This window comes from Orcinus orca, chromosome 15, assembly GCF_937001465.1.
Source record: "Orcinus orca chromosome 15, mOrcOrc1.1, whole genome shotgun sequence".
Classification (NCBI taxonomy): domain Eukaryota; kingdom Metazoa; phylum Chordata; class Mammalia; order Artiodactyla; family Delphinidae; genus Orcinus; species Orcinus orca.
Genome location: NC_064573.1, coordinates 79,352,576 through 79,378,021, shown reverse-complemented (window position 1 = coordinate 79,378,021; position 25,446 = coordinate 79,352,576). Strand labels below are relative to the sequence as shown.

The following is a 25,446-nucleotide window of genomic DNA, read 5'->3' as shown; positions in this document are numbered from 1 at the left end:
TAGACAGATATTTATGTCATTTAAGCCACTATGCATTGGGCATTATTATTTGCTGCCACAAGCATCCCTAATAGATGTGGCATATCTAAGTGGTACCGCATTTAGTTCCCATCAAAACAACACACGAAGCTAAGAACAAGCTCCTTTATTATTATTATTATTTACTGTTATTTTCCCCTAAACAGCACAATTCAAATAACAATGACACACATGTCCCACCCATAGACACAGTACCACGAGTCTGCCTGACAGGCAGTCTGGCCTTTGCTTGGTTCCTGGTGGAGCTGTCTGGAGACAGCCCCCTCTGTAAAAATCCCGACTTGGACATAGGAGACACAAGAAAGGGGGGACTTTAGCCAGAGAATAAACTAAGGGGCTTCCAGAGTCCTTGGGGAGTGCCAGCTTGGGAACATGCTATAAATGCCTGGGTGGAGGGCGGAAGGCACTGTTTGTTTTCATGTGGTTGTTGGATAAATCCCATATGGGGATGTAAGACCTGTCTATAAGCCTGTGTAAACCAGGTCTTCAGAAACACAGCGGGGTGAGCTTCTGGGCTCCGTCAACCAAACCCTGAGGCAGGCATGGACACTGGGAGCCCAGAATGGGAACCTGGGTGATGGGGAGGTCCCCAGAGAAAAGCAACTCTTGCATTAGCTGCAAGGTAAGATACGATGTGAAATGTTATGTCCCCTTTTATTTGTTTTGCAGCTGTAGAATGTGCAACATTTTCATCACGATAGAAAAGGTAAAGAAAGAAAAACTCCCAGCATCTTGGCCTAAAGCAGCAGAACACGACCTGCCAATTGCGCCATCTTGCGGAAAAACCTACTATTACACTCTCCAGGGAATCTGGTCAATCCACCCTGACCCCCAACATTTCAGTCGCACTAAATCTACGAGTTTAGCTAAAGTAATGTATCCTGGAATCAAAGAAGCCCAGGGGTTGGGGAGGGAACAAGGAAGGGCCAAGACTGGGGTCTCAGGTACAAGTGACTTCCTGGCTGTCTTGGGGAAGCTCATTGTTGAAACTGCTCTCTCCAAATGGTGAGTAAGGGGGGATCTGGGGGGCTTCGATGATCAGCAGGCCTTCTGGGGAAAGCGAGGCGAATACTGTCACAGGATCCACCTCTGCAGGAAGCCTAGGAGAAACACACGATTCATTTATTATCTTTAATATAGCCAAACATTCTCATTTCATTTGAAAGAAAATATTTTCGATATTGCCTGGTGGGATTATTATTTTGATAATAATCCCAGCAGGCAAGTTCCACTACTATCCCCAATTTATAGATGAGGAGACTGAGATCAGAGAGGTGAACTGATTTGCCCAAGGTCACATAGCCGGCAAGCAGCAGAGGGGAATAGAATTGGAATCCCGGTCTCCGAACTCAGAGTAGCTTATCATGATGCTCCCCTGTCTCCCCAGGCACCAGACTTTTGAAAAAAGGTCCACGGTAGGGAAAGCCAGAAGGTTCAATCCCCATAGATCACCGGTCCAGGCTGGCTCTGACTATTGTCAATGCAGGGGTCTTGATGAAAGACCCAGGAAGTAAGGTGAGCCCATTCGGGTCATGGGCAGAAGGACCCTTCCTGGAGGGGTTGGGGAGTTTTTTGCTGTGAACAGCCACCTGTAGCCGCATGAACTTCCTCTACCAGGGAGACTCCTGCCAAATTGAGCCACGGAGGTTACCAAGGGGCCTGCAGGGAAGGACGGAAGAGAACGGGAACTTGCGCAGTTGCCAAGCCAAACTTCTGAAGTAGAGACAAGGCCAAGAGTTTGGACCTCCCTCTCTGGGCCGGGGATGAGCTGACTCCGTCTAACCCTTTGCACGCCAACCCACAGAACACCTGGGACAATATGACAGGGCAGCCGTGGTCCACAAGCATGGACTTTGCAGGCGGGCAGACGTGAGTTCAAATCCTGGTTCTTCCTGACTGTGCGACCTTGGGCTAGTGATCCTGCCTCTCTGAACTTATTTCCTTATAGGAAAAGGGGGTTAAAAATAGCATCTATCTCTTAGGGTGGTGTGAGAATTATGTAGGACGATGGAAGCAAAGGGCTTAGCACAGTGCCTGGCATACAGGAAGTGCTCAGTCAGCCTCACCTCCTACATTGTTATTGAAGTCATCGGCTGTACAAGTGAGCATCTTGACAGCTGAGACTATCTTAGCACAAGCACTGACCCATGAACTGTCGGAGCCCGAAAGGATCTCGACTGTCCAGGACGATGCTCCCGTGTTACACACGAGGAAACTGAGGCCCCGAGATGGGGAGAGACTTGTTCAAGGGCTCTCACCGGGTGACCTCTATATTGAAACACGTGGTGGGAGAGCTATTCCTCCTCAACCCTCTTGCAGATCTTTCATTCACATCTAAGGGGAAGTCTCAGCTCTGTGTTAACATGCCTGTAACACCTTGGCCTCTATCTCTTGCTATTTTCTCTCTTTTAACAAAGAAAGAGCTAATCTATGACTTAGACCTTCAGGCAGGCAACATGGCCTAGTTAGAATTTAACCACATTTTGCTTCCGTTGGATTTATTTTACAATTGCCTTCTTCAGTGAACGTTTGACTGATGAGAATTGAACCTTATCAAAAGCGAGTTGATCGAAAAGAAAAAAAGCCGTGAGCAAATGATAGTATGGGAACGTAAGCACAGAAGGCAAAAACTAGTTGAAGATGGTTCGTGAACCACTCATTTGGTCTCCCCTAACCAAACAGGAAGGTCGTGGGCCTGGAAGGTCAGACACCTGTGTTCAAGTCCCAGACCGGCTCATTATTGGTTATGTGACCTTAGCCGAGTCCCATCATCCTCTGAGCCTCAGTTTTCTCATCCACAAGGTAAGCTTAATGATACCTACTCTATAGCATCCTTTTTTTTTAACATCTTTACTGGAGTACAATTGCTTTACAGTGGTGTGTTAGTTTCTGCTGTATAACAAAGTGAATCAGCTATACGTATACATATATCCCCATATCTCCTCCCTCTTGCGTCTCCCTCCCACCCTCCCTATCCCACCCCTCTAGGTGGTCACAAAGCACCGAGCTGATCTCCCTGTGCCATGCGGCTGCTTCCCACTAGCTATCTATTTTACGTTTGGTAGTGTATATATGTCCATGCCACTCTCTCACTTCATCCCAGCTTACCCTTACCCCTCCCCATGTCCTCAGGTCCATTCTCTACATCTGCGTCTTTATTCCTGTCCTGTCCCTAGGTTCTTTGGAACCTTTTTTTTTTCTTAGATTCCATATATATGTGTCAGCATACAGTATTTGTTTTTCTCTTCCTGACTTACTTCATTCTGTATAACAGACTCTAGGTCCATCCACCTCACTACAGATAACTCAATTTCGCTTCTTTTTATGGCTGAGTAATATTCCATTGTATATATGTGCCACATCTTCTTTATCCATTCATCTGTCGATGGACACTTGGGTTGCTTCCATGTCCTGGCTATTGTAAATAGACCTGCAGTGAACACTGTGGTACATGACTCTTTTTGAATTATGGTTTTCTCAGGGTATGTGCCCAGTAGTGGGATTGCTGGGTCATATGGTAGTTCTGTTTTTAGTTTTTGAAGGAACCTCCATACTGTTCTCCACAGTGGCTGTATCAATTTACATTCCCACCAATAGTGCAAGAGGGTTCCCTCTTCTCCACACCCTCTCCAGCTTTTACTGTTTGTAGATTTTTTTGATGATGGCCATTCTGACTGAGGTGAGATGATATCTCATTGTAGCTTTGATTTGCATTTCTCTAATGATTAGTGATGTTGAGCATCCTTTCATGTGTTTGTTGGCAATCTGTATATCTTCTTTGGAGAAATGCCTATCTAGGTCTTCTGCCCATTTTTGGATTGGGTTGTTTGTTTTTTTGATATTGAGCTGCATGAGCTGCTTGTAAACTTTGGAGATTAATCCTTTGTCAGTTGCTTCATTTGCAAATATTTTCTCCCATTCTGAGGGTTACCTTTTCATCTTGTTTATGGTTATAGCATCCTTTTAAAGATGAGACAAAATTAAAACTCTCCATCTTTTAACATGACTCCTGACGCACCACCGGGGTCACTAAACGGCAGATCAGACAGACACCGCGGAAGACGTGGAGCAAAGACACTCACGTCTGCTTCGGTTCTGGGCATCCTCCATTGATGACTTCCGGCATCCCCTGGCCTCTCACTCCAGCTGGGTGTGGAAAAGCCCCCATCGCCAGGCTTTGCCCTGCACCCAACCTGACTGGCAAATTCCAAGACCTCTCCCTGTCTCCCTCATCCAGTCAAAACAGGGTCTTTCACATGGGGATGGATGTGTTGAGAAGAATTCCTAGCCGTGGCTGAGGCAAACGGCTGGAGCATCCTGTCTGGGAGGATATCTCCAAGGAAGGATCTCAGCCTGGCTGAAGGAGCTTCCCTGGCCTCTAGTGACTGGAGCTTTTCCTGGGAGAGGCAATGAGACCTCTGAGATGGGGCTAAAGCCATCCCAGACCCCAGTCCCACTGCTTGGTGTCTGGAGTCTGGGCAGAGCCAGGAGGTCCCAGAAGTCCCAGCTGCTCTTGTGTGATTCCAGCCTTGTGGAATCTTTAATAATTTTAATTCCCGTGGGCTGGGCGCTGAGTCTGTACACATCCTCTCATTCCCCATCCTGAGGGAAGGAGGGATACAGGAACAGAAGTTCAGAGCAGTTCAGCATTTTGCTGCAAGTCACCCACTCAGTCATGGAGCTGGGACTCCCTACACACAGAGGCGAGGTTCAAAAATATTTAACAGCTGGCACAGCTGGACCACCCAGAATGGATGGATCCATGCCGAAGTGATGGAGGAGGGTCCTGGGGGCCCTTTAGTCGCTGGAATGCGGGGAGGCTTGGAGGGTCCAGGGACAGCGTTGGGATGACTGGTTGACTAAGGAGAGCCTCTGGGGGGCTCCTGGCCATGTCAGTCCAGTGTCCTAACAAGCAGCCCAGCCCAGCTGCCGAGCCTCCAGCAGCTTGAGGCACTTCTATCTGGTCAAGTAACTCCCAGCAAGCTGTCTTCCCGGAGGCCTCGGAGATGGTGAGATCCATGGAAATGGCTGTCTTTTAGAGATGATGAATTTGCTGACTTCTTTCCGGTTCAGTCCCTTTCACAGCTCTGCCCTGCCTATGACTCCATCCTGAGACCTTATTTCAGTCTCTTAAAAGAAACATCAGGACTTCCCTCGTGGCGCAGTGGTTAAGAATCCGCCTGCCAATGCAGGGGACAGGGGTTCAAGCCCTGGTCCGGGAAGATCCCACATGCCGTGGAGCAACAAAGCCCGTGCGCCACAACTACTGAGCCTGCGCTCTAGAGCCCAGGAGCCGCAACTATGGAAGACTGCAAGCCACAACTACTGAAGCCCGCGCGCCTAGAGCCCGTGCTCCGCAACAAGAGAGGCCACCGCAATGAGAAGCCCGTGCACCACAACGAAGAGTAGCCCCTGCTCACCGCAACTAGAGAAAGCCCGCGTGCAGCCAAAAATAATAAATAAATTATTTATTAAAAAGAAAGAAAGAAACATCAGCCCCCTCCCTCCCTCTCTCCCTTATCTCTCCCCCATCAGCAACATTTGTTCCGGCTGGCTGCGGTACTAGGGAAAGGCGTGGGTCTTGGGGATGGCAGGTGAGCCAGGGATGGCGGAGAAGAACAGTTTGGCGTTTGCCTTATCAGGAAGTGGCTGCAGCCTTTGAAGTACTCCAGAGGCACCCGGTGGGTTAGGAATGGGCACATGGCAGGAGAGACAGGACTACAGAATCCTAAAGCTGAAAGCAGCCTCAGAATTCGGTTTGTGCAATCTCTCCAGACACAGGATATCTTTGCCAGGGCGAGGGGAGGAGTTAAGATGCAGTAACAACAACAATAATAGTAACAACAAACCACCACTTATGGGGACCTGCTGTGTGCCCATCACAGTGCCGTGATCTCATGTCCTTTTCAGCATCCATCCCTTTCACAGGTGAGGAAAGGGCATTCCTTGCTCAAGGAATGAACACAGTGAACTCAGAGTTCAAAGGTCTGTTTGGGCTGTTCTAGATGCTAATTTTAAGGACCTTGGGTATGTCCCTTCCCTTCTGGGAGATTTCGTTTCCCCATAATACAAGGAAGGTAATGTCTCCTTTCCCCACTGCATACCTTTGCTGCAAAGGTGAAACGGGACTGGGAAAAGACTTCGGACCGAGAAGTGCACATAGGGGAAGGACGCTGATTAGGGGGAAGGTGAGTCTCTTGTGCCTACAGTTGTTGCCATCGGGGCCTCAGGGTGGCTTTGACTCATTGGCTCGGTCTGCTGGTCTTTCTGCTGCTCGCATAATCCCCCCCACCCCCCGCCCCGCCTCAGCCCTTCTCACTCCCCTCAGCAAAACTGGCCTTTCCTTTGTCCCAGTCTCTCAGCCTGAAGACCCCTCTAAGTGGTGAGTAGTGATGACAGCAGGACACCTTCCAGCCTAATTCACGTGGATGCTTTAGGGAAGGCGCGCGTTCCCTTGGCCATGGGAGACTTAGAGGAAGCAGCCTTCGAAAGATTCTATTGGGGAATTTGGGGGCATCATATCACATGGGTGGGTGAGGGCCCCAATTTACATGGAATTTTGGACAAGTCATCTCGCCTTTCCTATTCTCGGATTCTTCATCTACAGAATGAGATTGTTAATCCCACCCCACGGGGCACTGAGCAGATGACTTGGCACAACCTACGTGCCGCCCTTTCTGGGAACCTATTGCACGTTTGCTGTGATACCTTCTCCCCTTGAGGTGCAAGGGTTCAATTCCCTGCCCTGGGGGCAGGGGTGTGTATCTTGAAGTAGAGATGCCCAAGAGGGAGAGACCCCAGATCTCAGATCCCAGCATCCCCACTTCCACTCCAATCCTACCCTGAAATCCAACTGCCAGGTTACTTACTGGATTTTCTTTGTGAAGTTCTTGGAAACAATGCCACCTTCTTGCTGCTTCTCTTCATGTTTACCTGGAAGGGAGAAGAAAGCCATGTGTCAGCAGCTATGTCCCTCGGGCATCATTCAGGACTCAGGCTCAGAGGTAAAACCTGCCCCGGCCTCGCTGTGTGGCTCGGGGCTTGGTCTAGAGGCTCTGGTTGTCTGAGCCTCTGGTCCCTCATCTGCTAAGTGGACCCACTTGATACTACCTCCCAGGCTGTTGTGAAGATGCGGTAAGACAACAGGCAGGTCAGGAGGCCTTGACCGTGGTTTGTAGATGATTATGCGTTAGACGTGGGAAATCACAGTCTGTCTCCTGTCTTCTAAGATGTGGCACGGCATCTTCGAAGCCTTGCGTCTCACCCCTCTCTCCTAACCAGCCAGGAGACCCCTGAGGCCAACATCCCAGAATGGGTGAGAGGAAAAAAGTGGGGCTAGTTTGCCACCCAGCTGGCTTTATAATGCACAGAGCCCTTTCCCAGCTCTGAGGATGGGCCTCTTTCTCCCTCAGTTACCGATGTGAAAACTGAGGCCCAGGGATGGGTCTAAGGGCACCCAGCAAGTGCATGGCAGCCCCAGTCTCAGAACCAACTCTTGGAATCGAAGCCAAGGGCTGGGGTCCGATGCCCCTCCGCCTGTTCCAGCTTCCAGTTAGTTATTTGGGCCCCATTATCTGTACTGAGTCCTGAAAGAACTGCCTGGAAATAATGCTTCAACCTGCTAAAAGAAAACAACACCCTAAGGGGGCTTTCCTGAGAAATGACACATTAGTCGCCATGGATGTGAAATTCCACCCACCCCTCCTCCTCCAGGCTGGCAGGCGAGGGCTATTTTTCTTTCCTTAGGAAGGAAAAATATGAAATTACAAGAAGGCTTAGGCGCAAACTGGCTGTCGTCTGCAATTTATGTAACAAATTCTGAGCCCGTTGGCCATCCCCGCTTTTTTTTTTTTAATGGAGAGAGTATCTCTAATTTCTCGTTAAACAAATCGGATTAGCGCCTGGCAGAGCCATCAGCTCCTATTATTACTCGTTCCTCACTTGTGACACCACATTCCAGGGCCAAGAACCCTCACTTACCCGCGGACATCCTTCTGAGGGGCTTTGGAATCTAGACTGTAAATAACCTTGTGTAATATAGTGTCTTACTGCAGTCAAGATTTTAAGCTGATAATTTATAGGTGATTACATTATCCATTACCTTTTTATTATTCATTATTCCTTTATTAATAACATTTTTTCTGATTACAAGATAACGCATGTGTATGTTTGAAAATGTAGAAAAGAAAGAAAAAAAAAAATCAAAACCCTCCATAATTCCATCACCCCAAGGAAACCACATTTTTGTATACGTTCCGGACTTTTCTATGTTACTTAGAGATGCATACATGTTATATAGTATAGACGTATATCACCCGTTTTATCAAATGAGATCATACTGTATGTTACACCTGAAAATTGTTTTTCTCTCTTACTGATGAGTTATAATTATTTTTCCATATTATAGCGAATATTCACTGCCAACCTGACTTTTAATGGCTGCGGGGAGATATAAGTTCATTTAGCCAATCCCCGGCTTTGGGGCACTGAGAGGGTTTCTGACATCAGAAAGAACCTCACTGTACTGAACATTCTTGTAGCTAGATCTTCACACCTGGCCTCATGACTTCCTAGGATAAGTTCCAAGTTCTAGAATTTCGAAGGCTTGCTCTGTATGTTGTAAATTTCCCTTAGGAAAGGCTGCATTAACGTAGTCTCCCACCAGCTGGGCGGAAAGGGGTACATTTACAGGAATTCATTTTTCAACGGGAGTGTCTGGCTAACCAGAACATACTATTCTGCCAACGTGCTGCCTCTTGAAGCTCAGAGAGTTTATTCTGACCTGCCAAGTCCGTGACCACCAGCTGACCAGCTCTGATACAGGCCTGTGGCCAGAGGAACACTGTCTGTCCCCTGGTCCCCTTCCCAAAGCCTGGGCCTCCGGAGACCTGCTTCCCCTGGGGACAGGCCAGTGCCTCTGACTCAGCCCTTTTGCACACTTGCTGTCCTGGCAATAATAAATGATAATGATGGTGATGGTGAGAATAATAACAGCCAGCTCTTATGTTGCGGCGCTTCCTTGGTGTCCGCCACTGTTCTAAGCACCTTACCGATATCAACTGTTCATTTTTCACAAAAACCTTAGAAAGCAGGTACTTTTATTATTACCATTTTGTGGATGGGGAAATGGAAGTTCAGAGAGGTTAAGTGATGTGCCCCAGGTCACACAGCTTGGAAGTGCTGGAGCAAAGACTCCAAGGCAGGGATGTGGGTTGGGGATTGGAGTCCCGGCTCTGACATTTCCCAGCACATCTCCCTTCTTCTCTACAATGGCGGTGACAACAACTTCCTAGGAGCCAATGAGTCACAGAATTGCTTTGAAAGTTGTAAAAATACCATGTGAAGGTGAATGCTTGTGGTTTATTTTGATACTGGGGGAAAAAACTGACCCACAGAAGCTAAACCTCTCTGTCCATGCTCTGAAAATAGGGTACCGGGGTTGTGGGGGGATCTCTAAGCAAAGGCAGCTCCGTAAAGGGGGGCTTGGGGGAGGGTGTTAAGCTGGGTGAAAGAGGGTTTTGCTAGGAGGCCCCTGCTGAAGCTTAATTTGCATGGTATTTGGATATCTATTTACTGGGGCAGCTTAAGGATTACGACTGATTTTTAATTTCTTATTTTGCTTTCCTGTCTACATTTTCTACCATGGAAATATTTTATGTTGGTAAACAAAAAAGCAATTATTATGAAAAAAACAAAAAAACGAACCCATCTGGAGGCCAGGGGAAGCTAGAGGTCCCTCACAGCCACCGAGAAATTTAGGTGCCAAGAAGCAGCATCAGCACTTCGGGGAAAGCCATCGGCCCAGCTGAAGAAAGAAGGGGCTGTTTCCAGGGGAGGCAGAGGCCCTGGGATTCAGGAGAGGGGGTGGAATAAAGCCTCTGGCTTTCCAGTCCCTTCCTCGGCCAGGACCTGGGCCAGCGGCCCATGAAGAGAACATTTCTTGGCTGGTGGCTGCAGGGTGGGGGAGGGGTATACGTGAGGCATGATGGAAACCATCTAGTCTAGCATTTTCCAAACACTTCCCTGGGCCTAGACACTCATGTGTGGTCAGATAAGACAGGGCTACCTCTCAGAGATTCATAAACGCCATTAGCAAATTCAATGCTCTGATAAGTCCTGCAGTGAGGAGACCTGCATTTATCAGATGCCCAGTGATATCTTAAAACACACCATTTGGCAAATACTGATCTAGTCCAACTCCTCATAAGACCAAGGGTAAAGCTGAGGCCCAAGAGGTCGTAGGATTTGTCCCAGGCCACTCAATTAGAAGCAGATCCAGCCATCCTGACTTGGAACTACCTAAGCAGGCCTGGCTTTGAATTTCAGACCTTGCCATGGAGAAGCAAGTGATCTCGGGTGACTTAGTCTCTCTGGGCCTCAGTTTCCTCATCTGTAAAATGGGTGCAACAAACCTACGCATATTTCCTTGGAAGTCCATGTGAGGAACCAGTGAACCAACATCTGGCTGCGTTTAGCACAGTGCCCTGCACAAACAGCTTGAGGAAGAATGGGTGTGTCATTAAGTGAGGTAGGATGGGAGACTGATCTGACTTCCCACGTCCCTTGAAAGTTGCTGTTCAAACGGAGCCCCTGATAATCGATTTGAGTTTTTAAATCCCTGTTATAAAAATCTCTGTATGTATTCTTGGGGGATTTGGATTCTGTCAAGCCGATGTTGCTAAGTGCACAGCTGTGAGGCATTTTCAACCTGAAAAGGCTTTGTCTGTCTTTGTCTTATTTAAGCCCCCAATGACCCCATTTTACAGATGTGGAAGCTGAGGCTAGGTGACCCACTCGAAGCCTCTGGGTTAGTACGGTACTCAGCTGGGATCTCAGCCTGGAGCTGCCAGACCCCACCTAGAAAGGAGGATGGAGAGGAAAAAGCTCTCCAGGCTGGACAGAGTTCTCCTGAAGGGGCCACAGGGCATGGGACACCCTCCACCCTGGGGCGGAAGCCTCTGGAACCCTAATTCAAACAAAGACAGGAGGAGCGGTGATAATAATCACCTTGTTTGCAGAGTGCCAGGCAGACACTAGTATTAGCTCCATTATACAGATACTCTGCATTTATTATCATGGATCGTCTGCACGTACTTAATCTTCCCTACAGCCTTGCAAGATGGATATTATTAGGATCTCCACTCTTCAGATGGGGAAGCCGAGGCTCAGAGCAGTGAAAAGACTTTCTTGTCCATATCCATTCAGAGACTGAACAGCGGTGGTGGGATTTGAACCTGGGTCTCAAAGAACATCTAGCATTTATGTATGTATGTATGTATGTAGGTATGTATGTCTTGGGGCCTTAATATTCTAGTAACACCAGAACAATGCCGATCCCTTGTGTTCTAGGCACTATGTACACACTTTACATGCGTCATCTAAGACAAAAATCCTTAGGCCGTGTAACCATTTGAACCCCAATTTCCGGATAAGAAAACAAAGCCCAGAGAAATGGTTTCAGGCGGCTGGCACCCTGGCCATCTCCCTCCACCCACATAAGGCCCCAGAATGCCGCCTGGCCCACCACACCCTCCGGAGCCTCTGATGTTTATAATTCTGCCCTGGGAGCCTTTGAAACTCCCCCTGAAGACTGCTCTGCTGGGGCTAGTCCCTACCCAGCCTGTTTGCAATGGCTTTTATTGATTTTCCAGCCAGTGGAGCCTGCCAGGAACATGCTTTTTAATGGAACATTAATTGGGAGGGAAGGGACAGAAAGCTTTTCCCCTGCTGCCCTGCTTCGCAGGGACTAAGCGTCCATCTCCTCTTTCCTCTTCCCCAAAACATTCCCTCTCCCAGGCTGGGATGTGGGCAGGCCCAGACTCTGCCTGCTGCTAACTCACGGCGTGACCTTGGACGAGTGCCCACCTGGGCCTTAGCCTCCTCAGCTGCAAAATGGGACTAGCCACCTCTGCTTCTCAAGGCTGGAGTGAAGATTACTTGAGAGCAGGAATATAAAAGCTGTAGCCCTTGGCACCTGGTAGGTGCTCAACAAATTGTCAACTTGCTTCTGGCCTCCCAATTCCCAGACAGCCGGGGTTGGAATCCTTGGTGATCTTGGGTGGGTTACTTTAACCTCTCTGTGCCTCAGTTTCCTCATCTGTAAAAAAGAGGAGACAGGCCCTGCCCCTTCTGCTTGTGTTCATTGAGATGCCACAGGTAAAGCTCTGAGTACGGTGCCTGGGAGACCGTAAGCGCTCGACCAGGGTTACCACGTCATAGCCTTATAATGACAATTATGCCTCAGTTTCCTCATCTGGGACAAGGGAAGGTGTTTCTCTTGAAACCTGAGCTAGTTACTAACACTGTCATTACACAGCATCAAACACCCCCTTCTGGACTATGTCGTGATGCTTGGGTACGTGAACCCCACTTCTTCTTTGGCTTTTTACTCCTATATCTGCTCAACTTATTCTTTATATTAAATTCTCTCTGTTAGGACATGCAACGTGGTTTCTATTCCCCTGCCTGTTGGCTGGCTGATGCAGCGCCCAAAGCCCCCAGCAGCTGAATCGGGTTAAAATTCCCCCCAGGAGCTGGAAGAGGAGAGCTTTTCCGTAAAGAGAACTTTTATGGGCTGCATTCCTGAGCCCTGAAGTCACCTGTGTCATGCAGCCACAGCGTCCCCTCCAAAGGAGCGGTCTCTTGGCTCTTCCAGGTCTGAGGTCTACACCCCCTCCCCGGCTTCTCTCCTTCCTGCCCCCCACTCACCAGACACCTCCACGTATCCGTCCTTGGTCTTTACCATCAGCTCCTCCGGCTTAAAGCTGTGCACATTGACACACACTTTCCAGGGCTCCCCGGGGAAGGGGGGCGGGCTCCTGCCCTCGGCAGGCACCCCAAATCTGGCCACAGCAGAGGGCCCCCGGGGCACCATGCCCGACCTCAGGGTCCCCGGCCAGGCGGAGGAGAGTCGAGGCAGGGCCCAGTCGGGCCAAGGGGCAGTCAAGTCGTCGGGGAAGGGGTCCATGCCGAAGCCATCATCCAGCAGGCGAGAGGACAGAGATGAGTCCCGGAAGGGGTCCCGGCGCCGGCGGCTCGTGTAATGGCAGGGGAAGGGCATCTGACCATCAGCCATGGCGGCTGCTGAGCTGGAGGGGAAACAGAGGCTCAGAGAGAGGGAGCCACCTGCCCAAGGTCACACAGCAAGGTGATGTGGGTGCACTGGCCTTCCAAGGTTATTCTTCAGCTTCGGAAAATGCCACTGCCAAGGACAGAGGCACACACCAGGCTGGGGTCCCAGCCCCGCAAGACTCTCCAGCTACCAAAGGCGACCCTTGGCCGGTGCAGCAGAATTCTCCAGGACCCCTCTCCACACAGCCTCACCGGAGATGAGCCAGCCACCGTCCGCCCAGGCCGTCCAGGCTGTCAGCCAGAACCGCTGAGTGGAGCGGAGAGCTTAATAAACCGGAACGCAGGTCTAGAAACTTCTTGCTTCTCCTGGGCTGGGTGCCTTCTATTTATTCCTGCTTGGGGCTGGAGGCGGGCTCTGCAAGCACCTCCTGTCACAGGAGTATTCAGAGGTGATGAACCAGCCCCGGAGAATCTGCGGAGGGGACAGCTGGGCTCCCGGGGGGACTGGGAGGGGCCTTCGCGGCCAAGTTCTGCCAGCCTCTCCGGACTCTCCTCCCCCAGCTTGGCTGGGCTCAGCTCCGCCCTCCCTCCCGCTCCCTTCCCCCCAGAGCCTGCCCGCCCCTAGCGGGGCACTAAGGCCTGGCTATTAATAACCCTCGCCTGGCTGAGGGCTCAGATCACCCTCCTGAAATACCTTCTCCAGAGCCTGCAGCATCCTGCCTCCCCACTGGGGACCCGCGGAAGGGGAGGAGAGAGACGGGAGCCAGTGGATTGGAAGGCAGGTGACCCTGGGTTGCAATCCCCCCTTCCAAGCCTCCAGCATCCTCAAGCTCTCAGAGCTTGCCTCCTGAGGGGCGTAACATTCTTCCCCAGGTGGCTCTGAGCTGTCAGCTTTCCCACCTGTAAAATGGATGTAATGGTAGCCTCCTCAGGGATGTATCATGAGGTCATCCTCCTTAAGCATTTAGCAAACCATCACTTTTATATTTTCAATGTTGATTCTCAATTACATGACGCTTGCTACATGCCAGGCCCTGTTCCAAACGCTTCACAAACATTAGCTTTGCGTCATCCTCACCAACAGTCCCGTGAGGTGAGAGCAGTGCGATGATTCTACAGGTGAGGACACTGTCACAGGAAGCGTTATCCAATGGTAGCTTCTCTTATGATGATGACAGTTAATAATGATAATTATCCGAAGGTGCTCTATGCAGGCAGAGTGTCTGGTCTGGAATTCCAAGCCCAGAGAGGACCTATTTTCTAGACTTCCCTGCCCCTCCCTGGTGGCTCAGAGAATGCGTCTGTAAATTGTCCTTTAGCCTAAAGGCCCCTCGAGCTTGGGTTCATCTTTCCTCTGTCCCCAGCAGGTGTGCAGTTCGGGGCGTGCTATGCCCCCTCTACGGGCTTAGGGTCGGGACCCTGCCTTCCTCGTGGGCTGGGGTGGGTTGGGGGGTGTTAAGGAATTCAGTGAGTCATCGGTTGAGATATCGGTTTGGTATTAAGCAGGGCGCACATGAGGCAGTTTGCTAAAAATAATAGTATGGAGGGTGACACCACCACCATTGTTTACTGTTCCCTGCGTACCTGCCACGGCGGTGAGCAGTTGCAGATGTTATCGCCCTAAACCCTCACAACAGCGGTGTGGGCACTGTCACCATGCCCATCCTGCAGGTGAGGAAACAGAGGCGCAGAGCGTGGCCTGTGCACACCGCTGGGGGGCGGCAGGGCCCGGGTGGGAACCTGCAAGTCTGGGCTGAGCTGACAGACCCAGACCCTGCTGCCTTCTCCTGGGGCCGAGAGGGGAAGATGGAGGCGCTCCCTCCCAAGTGACTGGGGTGAGATCAACGTGCTGGAAGCTTCAGGCTGACGTCACGTTGGGCACCGAGGCCTCAGCTCTCTCTGTAATTACAGCGGGGCGAGGCTGGCTGGGTGTGGAGCCAGGAATGGGGAGAATCACTGCATGACACACAGAAGAAAGCTGGCCCTGCCTGCGACCTGAGCAGGGGCTGGAGAGGTTTCCGAGCAGGGCTGGGGGTGGGGCAGTGTTCGCCTTCCTAAGCGCAAGTCTGCTGGTGGGTGTGGTCTAGAAGATGCTGCTTCTCCTTCCTCCCAGTCTTCCCTTCGATAAAGCCTGGGGAGGGGGTGGGGAACACAGGCTCAGTGACCTCACCTACCTTCTCATTTCAGTGATGATTGCGGCATTCAGGCCGGCAGGAGGGAAGAGACTGCTGTGCAGCTAGAAAATAGCGACAGCAATCATTAGCATTTATCTGGCACTTTCCATGTGCCAGATTCTCTTCTAAGCACTTTAAATTTATGTGTATTAACTCAGCTAATCCTCCCTACAACTCCGCGAGGAAGGGACTTTTATTATCCCCATTTAACAGATGAGGAAACTGAGGCACGGGGAGAGGATGTGTCTTGCTCCTGTCTATATGCCCAATTAAGTAGCGGAGCTGGGATTTGAACCTCAGAAGTTTCGTTCCTGATCCCTCTGCTGTACTGCCTCTTGTAATCATAGTCACTGCTCACATCGATTGAGCACTGACTGTGTACCAGGCCCTGTGTCCAGCACTTTCATTCATCGCCTCAATGAATCCCTGTAGTTCAGAGAGGTGAAGCCACCTGCCCCGGGCCACACAGCTGGCTGAGGACTGGAACTCGAGCCAGTGGGATGGGGGAGACCCCAGTAACCAGCATGGGACAATATTGCCCAGGCCTTGTCTGGCGATCCTCCTGCGTGCCTGTCGTCCTTTTCTCCCCGGGTGCTCCCTATGTTTCTGGGTCAGGCCAGCCTTCTGTTTCGGGAAGCTGAGCAGGGAGGCAGCTGCTGGCCCTGCTGACAGGCGGCCTGGAGAGGAGTTAGCAAGCACACAGGGAGAGTGGTCAGTAAGCCCTGCAGGCTGTGGGCGGGTGGCAGGTGAAGTATGGGGTCAGCTCCGGGAGAGGCGGGGGGCAGGGGGTGGGTGGGGGGGAAGGGCCTCCAGGCTGGCTCTCAGGGAAGGAAAGACCCCGGTGGGGCTGGGGAGGGGGCGATGCTACACCCCAGGTCCTGGAACAAGGGTTCTCTTGGCTGCCATCCTCTTGGAGCTTTCACACAGGAAGGGCCACAATTAATCCTCAGACAGACAGTCCAGGGGGAGGGTGACATCACCCTGCATTCTGGAAACGGGGGCCCTGGGACTAGAAACAGCAGCCTAAATTCGCACAGGTAGCGCCAGGACGAAGACCCAGGCTGATGCCGTGCAAGTTCTTTCCGCTGCCGTGAGAAACCCAGGTTCTCTCCCTCCCCAGCCTTCACCCCTTCACCTGCAGGTACAGCCACGATGGGGGTGGGGTCTGTGGGAGCTGAAGGGGGGCTCTATGAAGCCCTCCGAGGCATGGCTTTCTGGATGTCATTTTTGCCTAAAGTTTGCCCTACAACTCCAGGGGTCCGGACTCTTGCTCTGGGCGTGGAGGCGGGTTCTGGCAGCCTCCCCGATTCACTCAGGCTCCAGGTCCAGGAAGACCCAGCTCAGAGTTCCCTCTCTGGGTTGCCCCCAGAGCCAGCTTACTCCCCAGAAAACAGGAGGCAAGGATGATCATGCCTTTTTTCCTTCCTTTTCTCAGCTCCCCTGTGGGTGACAGTAATGGGGTTTCCAGCATCTTCAGCTCCACGAGAGCAGGACCCTTGGCTATCTCGTTCACAGCAGCATCCCCTGTGCCTAGAAGGGCACCTGGTACATGACGGGAGCTCAGGAGATCTCGGCTGAGCAGATCATGTCTTATTCTCGCTGCGTCTGAACTGCCTTGCTACGTGTGACAGACTCCACACACTGACAGCACTGGAATATTGACTGAAATTTCCGGAGTGCCTAGAAGGTGCCAGGCACCGAGCTGAATGCTCTCCAAGCATGTTTTTACTCAGTCTTTACAACAGCCCTCTGCCCTGCGGTTTGTACTATCATCACCCCAGTTGTACTGATGAGGAAACTGAGGCTCAAGGCATGATGTAACTTGCCCAAGGCCACCAGCTTGTGGGCTCCGAACCCAGGTGTGTCTGAACTTCAAGCCCTTCTTCTGCTGCACACCCATACAAACACGTGATTAATAAATAAAATTAAAAACAACCCACGTGGTCGCTCCTTAGCAAGTCGATACCCTCCTAATCCCATGCAGGCGGTGTTTATTTATTAAGCTCTAGCTTCCTCCTACCATTGTCTCCAAAGTTCTCTCCAGACGGCTTCCTCTGACCACCTCTAAAAGTAATTATAATAATCCTAATCACAATTAAAATAGCAAACATTTAACATTTTGTACCAGTTGTGCTTTATGTATCAACTTAATCGTCAGCCAAATTGCTCTGAAATCGCTATCATTATCTCCATTCATAGATGATGACATTGAGTCACAGAGAGGCTAAATAACTCTTTCAAGGCACACAGCTACCAAGCGGCAGAGCTGATATTCAGATCCAAGCACACTGGCTCCAGAGTCTGTGCTCCTAACCACTCCGTGATTCTGTGAATAACAACAATCAAAACAACTAAACAGTAATGAACCCACCGTTATTCTAGACCGGTTATGTCAAGACCAAGCTCTGCTAAAGGCCCTGCCTGTCTCCTCTCTTCATCCTCATAAAAACCCTATGAGGCAGTGGGATACTATTAATCCTGTTCTATGTGGAAAAGTCTAAGGCACAGGGTCAGGTCTGTGCTGACGGGCTCCTAAGTCTGTACCTTCAGCTGCCCGGTAAGCTGGGCCGCCTGGCCCCCGCTGGACGCCTAGCCAGAGCACCAGCTCTCCAAACCCAGCCGGGCCCAACAGACCACAGCTGAGCTGCGGGTCACGGCCCACCTCTCCCTTCACCTTCTCACTGGGCCTTCCTCTCTAGAACTTTCTACCAGTCCGTCCAGACCTTCCCAGTAGAACAAACGACACCAGGACACACTCACATTTGGGAGCCTGGAGGCTGCCTGGGATGAGCCATCATGGTGTCAACCAGAGGATCCTCACGTGTTACTGACGTGAAAGGTGCTCAGAGCCGGGGCGGGGGCAGGGCTCGGTGGACTCCGCGGAGGGGGTTGGATCTTTGCTGCATGGCTCCAGAAGGGAGTCGGGGGTCAGCTCTCTCCACCCATCTTCAAAGATGGGCAGCCCTGGCTAACGGCTCTCAGGGGCCCCTTTACTTCCCCATTATTTATTCCTTTTATCAGGACTTCTGAGACCCCTTTCATAACTCAAAATAGTCATTCTGAGCCAGGCAACCAGATTTTTAAGGAGTGAGAGTGCCAGCATTGACCACTTATAAAAGACAGTACAACATGGTGGGTAAGAATGTGAACACACGCCGATTGAATCCTGTTAGCTGTGCTGCTCTGGGCAAGTGTCTTAGCCTCTCTGAATCTCTGTCTTGCCAGCTGTAAAATGGGGATGATAACAGTACCTATCTCACAGGGTAATTGTCTGCACAGGTTGTGAGGGGGACATGGTCGAGGAGGTGGGTATGGGCCAGGTGACGTAGGGCCTCGTAGACCCCACTAAGGAGTTAGACTTTGTCCTGAGCACTTTGAAGACCCACTGACCTGTCTGGAGAGGGAGGGTGATGTGATGAGATGTGAGATTCTAGAAAAATCACGAGCTGCTTATGGAGAGTGTATTACAGGGCAAGACTCCAGGGAGACCAGTGAAGATTTTGTTGTAGGATCTGGGGAAGATGGTGGCCTGGGCTAGGAGAGGCCTGGCCTGTTGGCTAAGAAGAGGTGAAGGGTGGATATAATCCTTGATACAGTAAAGAAGCAGAAGCAATTTGACCATGGGATTGGATGGGAGGGGAGGGTTAGGAGTTTTTAGACCTGGGTGACCAGGTGGATGGCGGTGCCGTGCAATGAACATGTGAGGACAAGCAGATATGGGGAGTGAAGGGACCCATTGGTTCATTTACTCTTTTATTCATTCACTTCGTATTTATTAAGTTCTTATGTGCCAAGCACTACCCTAGGGGCTAGAGAAATCAGTGAACAAGGCGAAAGTCTCTGTTCTCACATCGATCGATCAATAAACAAATAATCCAATCAACAATTTAAATACCCTCAGATGGGGCTTCCCTGGTGGCTCAGTGGTTGAGAGTCCGCCTGCCGATGCAGGGGACGCGGGTTTCTGCCCCAGTCCGGGAAGATCCCACGTGCCACGGAGCGGCTGGGCTCGTGAGCCATGGCCGCTGAGCCTGCGTGTCTGGAGCCTGTGCTCCACAACGGGAGAGGCCACGGCAGTGAGAGGCCCGCGTACCGCAAAAAAAAAAAAAAAAAAAAAAAAAAACCTTCAGATGCTGAAAAGTCTTACGAAGGAAGTAAAGGCTCTTAGTTCCATTTCTGATCTGATTTCCTGCTCCCATCCACCCCTTGCTCCCTGAGCTGAAGTCCCAGTGGCTTTCTTTCTGCCCTTGGGACAGAAGAGCCACACTTAACTCCAGTCCGAGAACCTTCCAGTCACCTGTGACACTCCTCCCCAAATCTCGGCATCTCTGGTTTCTCACTTTATTTGTGCCTCTACTTAAATGTCACTTACTTGGACAAACCTTCTCCTATCATATTCTCTCACATCAGCTGGTTTCTTTTTCTTCATAGCCCTGGCCATTAACTGACAGTTACATTCTACCACTCTATTATTTGGGTTTTTTTCTTTTTAATCCATCAGAATGAGAGCTTCACGAGGGCTGAGGGTGGGGACCTTTGTCATTTAGGGCTCTGTCCTTGGCACCTAAAACAGTACCTGGCACATCCCTGGGATTCAGTACAATTCTGGGCACTTGGTAGGCAGCAATGCACTTCCAGATGCCATTGTGGTTGAGAAAAGCCATGTAACTAGTTGTGGCCAATGAATTGTGAGCAGAAGTGATGTCTGTCAATTCCAGTCCCAAGCATTTAATATAATAGCCCCAGGGAGACCTCAGCTCCATGAGGGCAGGACCCTTGGGTGATTCCCCTTTCCTTCTGCACTCTGGTCACCAACATCATCAATGAGAGGCGTCCCCCTGCTGGATGGGAAATAAAGCTCTGTTCTCGAAGACTCTGACATTCGGGGTTTCTTTGTTAGTACAGCGTAACCCAGGCTATTCTGATGAATAGTTTTCCAAATTCTGTCCTTTTGTGGTTGTTGGTGTTCCTTCAAGAGAACTTTCTCGGTGCTAGCATCGTTCTGAGGGGTAAGCCATTCTCTCTCCTTCTCTATGGAGAGGCCTGGCTGGGAAAGAGGTATCTATTCCTCCCAGTTTGGGACATTTATGCAGAATGCCATTACCAAGCACTTAGCAGAGGGTCGCTCTGAGATCTTTGGGGAGAGCTGGAAAGTCTATAATCTTGAGGTCCCCTTTCCCAGATATCTCTGAGGTCAGAGCAGGAGGTGGTTTGACCAGTTGGTGACCGTGACACCAGGCAACTGCATTGGAAACTTTTTTTAATTTTAGGTCTGGGGATGACAGCTCTTAGGAGCGCTCAGCCTGAGAGGGTTCTCACGGTCTGGGCTGGGAGGGGGAGGAAGGTTGAAGTCTCTGGGAGGATGTACAGAGATGGACAAGGGGAGATATAAACATGATGTCTCCTTCTCAGGGCTGGCTTAGATTCACCCCAAATACGAGGTAGGATTAGCTTCCGTTGAGAACAACAGAGAGTCAAAATAACAGTGGCTATAAGAATAGAGAGGTTTCGTTCTTCCTAATATTAAAGTCCAGAGACATTCTGTCTGAGCTGGCATGATGCTGTGTTCCCCGCAGACCTTGGGGACTGACACCTTTCCCTCTTACTGCCGCATCTGTATGGGCTCCATTCCCAAAGCCATCTCATGGACCAAGGAGCCACCTGAGTTCCAGCCACCATGTCCTCATTCCAGCCAGCGAGAAGAAGGAAGGGATGAGGAAGAAACCAAAAGCACACAACGAACCTCTGTTATAGCAACTTCTGGAAGCAACCATGTAAAAATTCTGCCTTTTCTCGCTGGCCAAAATTAGCCACATGGCCACCGTAGCTGCAAGGGAGGATGGGAAATGCAGTCTTTATTCTGGGTGGCCCGGAACCCAGTTAAAAATTGGGGTGGGGGTTATTACTCTGGATGAAAGGGCGATGGCTATCAGGAGGCAACTAGAAACTCTGCTGCATCTTGAGAGAGTAAAGACAGATTTTGCAGAAGAGTCCTAAAATCTTCAAGTTGGGCTCTTTTAGAAAACTGGTGGGAAATATGTACTTCTCTGCACCAAAATGCTTATATTTTCTTACATAAAAACTTGGCATGGGTTGTCAGATGATTCACGGACTCTCTGAAGCCCAAGCACGGGAGGTCATGGATTCCCTTAGGTTAAGATTACTTAACCTAGAGATAGGATTTGAGGTGAGAGAGACTCCAGGGAGAAAAGAAAACCTGCCATGAGTCACCCGGCCACAGGTTGGCCATAGTTATAGAAGGTTCAGAGCCAGGACTCAGAGGGAGTGGAAACCCCTGTTGCTCTGGGTACAAATGCCTGAATGATGCCCCGTGTCTTTCCACTGATGGAGGGATGTGAGAACTACTCTGGTAGAAAATGTCAGGGTGGGGATACATGTGGGGAGATCGCCAAGCTCTGAGGAGACTCTGGATTCTTCTAAGTGGAGGAGATATTTATGGAGGGCGGCAGCTGGGAGCGCCTCTCTTGAGAATTCAGTGTTCGAGGTGATGAAAGGTGAGAAGAGAGGCTGTCTGAGCTTTTGACAAGGTGACCCGGCACCATCCCAGAAACTTATCAGGAGGGTATCTAGGCAACTCAGCCAGCCTACCCCCAACCCCCAACATTTTTAGGATCAGTAACAAGGACACTACCTCCATCAGGCCCTGGGCTAAGTGCTTACACGCATCACCTCTATCCATCTCCACGGCACCCTTATGAGATCGATACTTTCATTGTCCCCATTGGAAGCACGAGGCACCTGAGGCTCAGAGAGGTCAAGCCACTTACACAGAGACACTCAGCTAGGAAGTAGCAGAGTCAAGCTCAAACCCAGGTCTTTCAGACTCCCAAGCCCTCACTCTCAGAAACTGCCTTTTAAAAATCATGCCGTTTTCCCATCTCCCCCAGAGCCTCACACGGTGCTGGGTGAACGGCAGATGTCCTCATCCGTCCGCCGCCTCACAACCCACGCCGTCTCCTCTCACTCCGGGGGAGGGACGCAGCCCCTAGTGGGGACGGTGTGCGCACCAGAGATCCTGTGGAACATGTCACTGCTTTGTCCTCCTAGCCACACTCCCCATCCCACACCCCACATAAAGTAAAAATTAACCAGTTTAGAAATGCATGGGAATTGGAAGGGTGGGGCGCAGAGCTGACAGCTCCGAGCAGACTCAACTACATGGCAACCGGCCAGGGCCAGGGCCGGTACCTGCTGGGCATACGGGGAGCGGGGATGGACGAGGCAGGCAAGGCTTCTGTCCTCCTGGAGATGGGCAGCGAACACATAAACAAGTAAACACACTAATTACAGATAGTAATAAGCGCCGTGGAAGGACTGCACAGGATAGGCGGGGGCAGAGCCCGACTTCAGGCAGGTGAAGTCGATCCTCCGGTCCCGCACACATGCACTCGCCCCTGCCTGCGATTCCCGCCCCTCCCTCCTCTTCCTTGGGCCCCCTTTTCTGGCCTGGCCAACTCCACTCATTGCCCAGGCATTAGCCTAGACGTCAGTCTCTCTGCAATGCCTTCCTTGAACCTCCAAGGCTGTTTTAGGTGTCCCTTTGGACTCACCCTCATTCTGGCATCCAGCTGTGCCACCTACTAGCTGTGACCTGAGGCCCCTGTCTGTGCCTTAATTTCTGCGTCTGTAAAACTGGCATAAAATAACACCTACCTCGTAAGGATGTGAGGTTGAAATCACATAAGTAATTTGTGTCAGTATCCATGAAGCGCTTGGAATCGTGCCCGGCCCAGAGTAGGTCCTCTGCAAGAGTGGCCGTCGTTCTTGTGTTCTCAGTACCACGATGGCAGCTTGTACCACACCACAGGATAGCAAATCTGGACGGCGGATGACATCGTAGCTGCCACCTAACTCAGTGGTTCTCAGTCCTGGCTTCATATTAGAATGACCTGGGAAGCCTTTAGAAAGATGGCTGACTGGCAACCACTCTCGGCGATTCTTATTCGGGGTGGGGGGATGGGACTTGAGCATGGCTGGTTTGATCAAGGTCACAGGTGTTTCTAATGTAGAGCCAGGGTGGAGGAACCCTGGTCTCAGCCAACCTCTTCTATCAGGTGGAGTAACGAGGGCCCAGAGAGGGCTGCTTTGCTCTCCTCATGAAGCCAACTAGGGGCCCTGCCCCTTGGGAACTTTTATTTCCTGATGCTGCCCCCCTCCCCCTGCTTGTCTGATCCTCTTCACCCAGTGGAGGGGCTGTGTGTGCCCCTGGGGCTGGAGAAGTTTAGGGTTTACGTCGCCTCTGCTCCATCCCTGGGCAGCCGCCAACCTGGCCGGAAAGAGAGGCACTTCTGGAAGCAGGGCTGTCTCCCCTGGAGACTGGGAGGGCTGGGTCACCTGTTCAGGCCGATCGCAGGAAGAAAAAAACACAAGAGCCCCGTAACTGGGAGCCAGAACACGGAGAGAAGGGCAAAGACCTCCTCCATGAGTCACTAAGAGGCGGCTGGCATCCCAGGGACCACCTCCTGGCAGACACGTTTTCCAGAAAAAGTCATCAGAGGCCCTTAGGGAGGGCTAGCTCTGAGCAGATGGGGCTCGCACCTTCGGGAGTAAAGAGGTGCAGCAGAAATGGCCCTGCAGCCCACAGACCTCGGTTCAAATACCCACTAGCTACATGGACTTCCCTGTCTGAGCCTCAATTTTCTGCTCTGTCAAATGGGGCTAAATGGGGTTTAGGAAAATGAAATAAGTTAATGTATGCAAAGGGCTTGGCACATAATTGACCCATAAAAGGTAATAATTATTATTATTATTTATTGATGAAACCTCAAAAGAGGACACTGGTGGTTGCCTTAACCAAGCCAATTTGGGAAGGAAGGAATCAGTGCGCACAAGGTGGGGCAGGGGGCACGGGGCAGGGAGGGAGTGGGGATAGATAGCTCTGGATCTACCCCAGGGAGGTGATCCCATCCAAATGACTCCCAAGGAGGATTTCCAGAGGGATGGTGGTAACCTGTTTTGTTTGATCTTTCTCCCCTAGCTAATTAGTAACACACTCGCGTGTAAACAAAGGGCTGAAACAACCTCCCAGTAGCCCTGGGGGTCTGGGTGAGCGTGGGGCTGAGGCACATCCTCCTGTCTGGCCCCTGGGATGAGATATATATATATATATATGGTGCGTATGTGTGTGTGTGCGTGCGCGCACGCAATTTTGTGGACCCACATAGTGTTTGAAAAAAGAATGAGTTATGAACATTTTAAACATCAGGAAATTCTATCTAAAAATTCAGGTTCTCTTGAGAACTTGGGAGATGTGGCAACACCAGTTTGAGAACTCTCCCTGGCAGTGGTATATTGGGCTCCCCGGTTCCCCGGAGCCCCAACCCTGTACACTTCCTCACCTGGCTGTCCCCACGGGTGTTTCCAACCCCTGTTCTCCACGGAAAGAAACTTTCACACCCGACACTGAGAACATTTCCGGGGGCCTCCACGGGGTCTCGGGGGGCCGCCCACTGTTCCGAGCTGGCTACTTTAGGCTGTCTTTCCGAAAGCCCCTCCCACAGCTCGGTTTAGGAAACAGTCATATGCTCACTAACATCCACTGAGCGCGTTGCACGCACTCAATTTGGTTTTTTTCGAGCCACCAGTGGGGTGTGGTCCTTGCTCCGTGGCACAGCGCTAATAATGACGGCGTCCAGACTAGAATCCAGGTCTCTGGACCCCCAAATCTGTGCCCTGCGCTGAACTTCCTCCCGACCGTGAAGGCCTCGGAGAAAAGCCATTGTACCAAAGGAAAGTGGTCACTTACTGCATAAGCAGATGTTGTAGGGCAGAGCAGTGAACAGCCTGGGGTCTGGAGTCAGCCCGCCGGGATCCTATCATCGATTCTGTGACCTTGGGCTGGTGACTTTGCTTTTCTGGGCCTCAGTCTCCTTCTTGGTAGAAAAGAGATCTTAATACCTATACCTAGTATAGGTTGTGCTGAAGACCAAGATAAAAAGGCTTAGGGAAAGGTGGCTGCTATGAATGTATATATGAACCCAAAATACTTACAGGCTTGTTGTGAGGAAAGGAGCGAGATGAACACTGTGATGATGTGTAGCACCAAAGCAGGTGCCACTTGGCTGTTCTCTGTCCCCGTCTCCCAGCCACCCTCCCTCTGCTTCTGGGCACCCGACGTAGACAGAGGACGCTGGGCCACGGA

General features: G+C 50.9%; 1 protein-coding gene across 1 annotated transcript; it reads right to left on the bottom strand.

Annotated features, from left to right (window-relative positions):
• Window positions 1-130: 130 nt before the first annotated feature.
• HSPB8 (heat shock protein family B (small) member 8) lies at window positions 131-13,611 on the bottom strand. The gene is made up of 3 exons (XM_004276749.3): window positions 12,748-13,611; window positions 6,909-6,972; window positions 131-1,139 (listed from the first exon to the last, which is right to left on the bottom strand). Exons 1-3 carry the CDS (start codon window positions 13,112-13,114, stop codon window positions 980-982), a joined length of 591 nt encoding a protein of 196 aa, XP_004276797.1. The 5' UTR covers window positions 13,115-13,611; the 3' UTR covers window positions 131-979.
• Between the last annotated feature and the right edge of the window lie 11,835 nt (window positions 13,612-25,446).

Excerpts from the sequence above, each read along its gene's own strand:
- HSPB8 (XM_004276749.3), bottom strand. The coding sequence starts at position 13,114 with ATGGCTGATGGTCAGATGCCCTTCCCCTGCCATTACACGAGCCGCCGG. Across the intron at positions 6,973-12,747 it reads CGGATACGTGGAGGTGTCTG|GTAAACATGAAGAGAAGCAG; the intron begins GTGAGTGGGGGG and ends TCTCCCTTCCAG. Across the intron at positions 1,140-6,908 it reads AACTTCACAAAGAAAATCCA|GCTTCCTGCAGAGGTGGATC; the intron begins GTAAGTAACCTG and ends TGTTTCTCCTAG.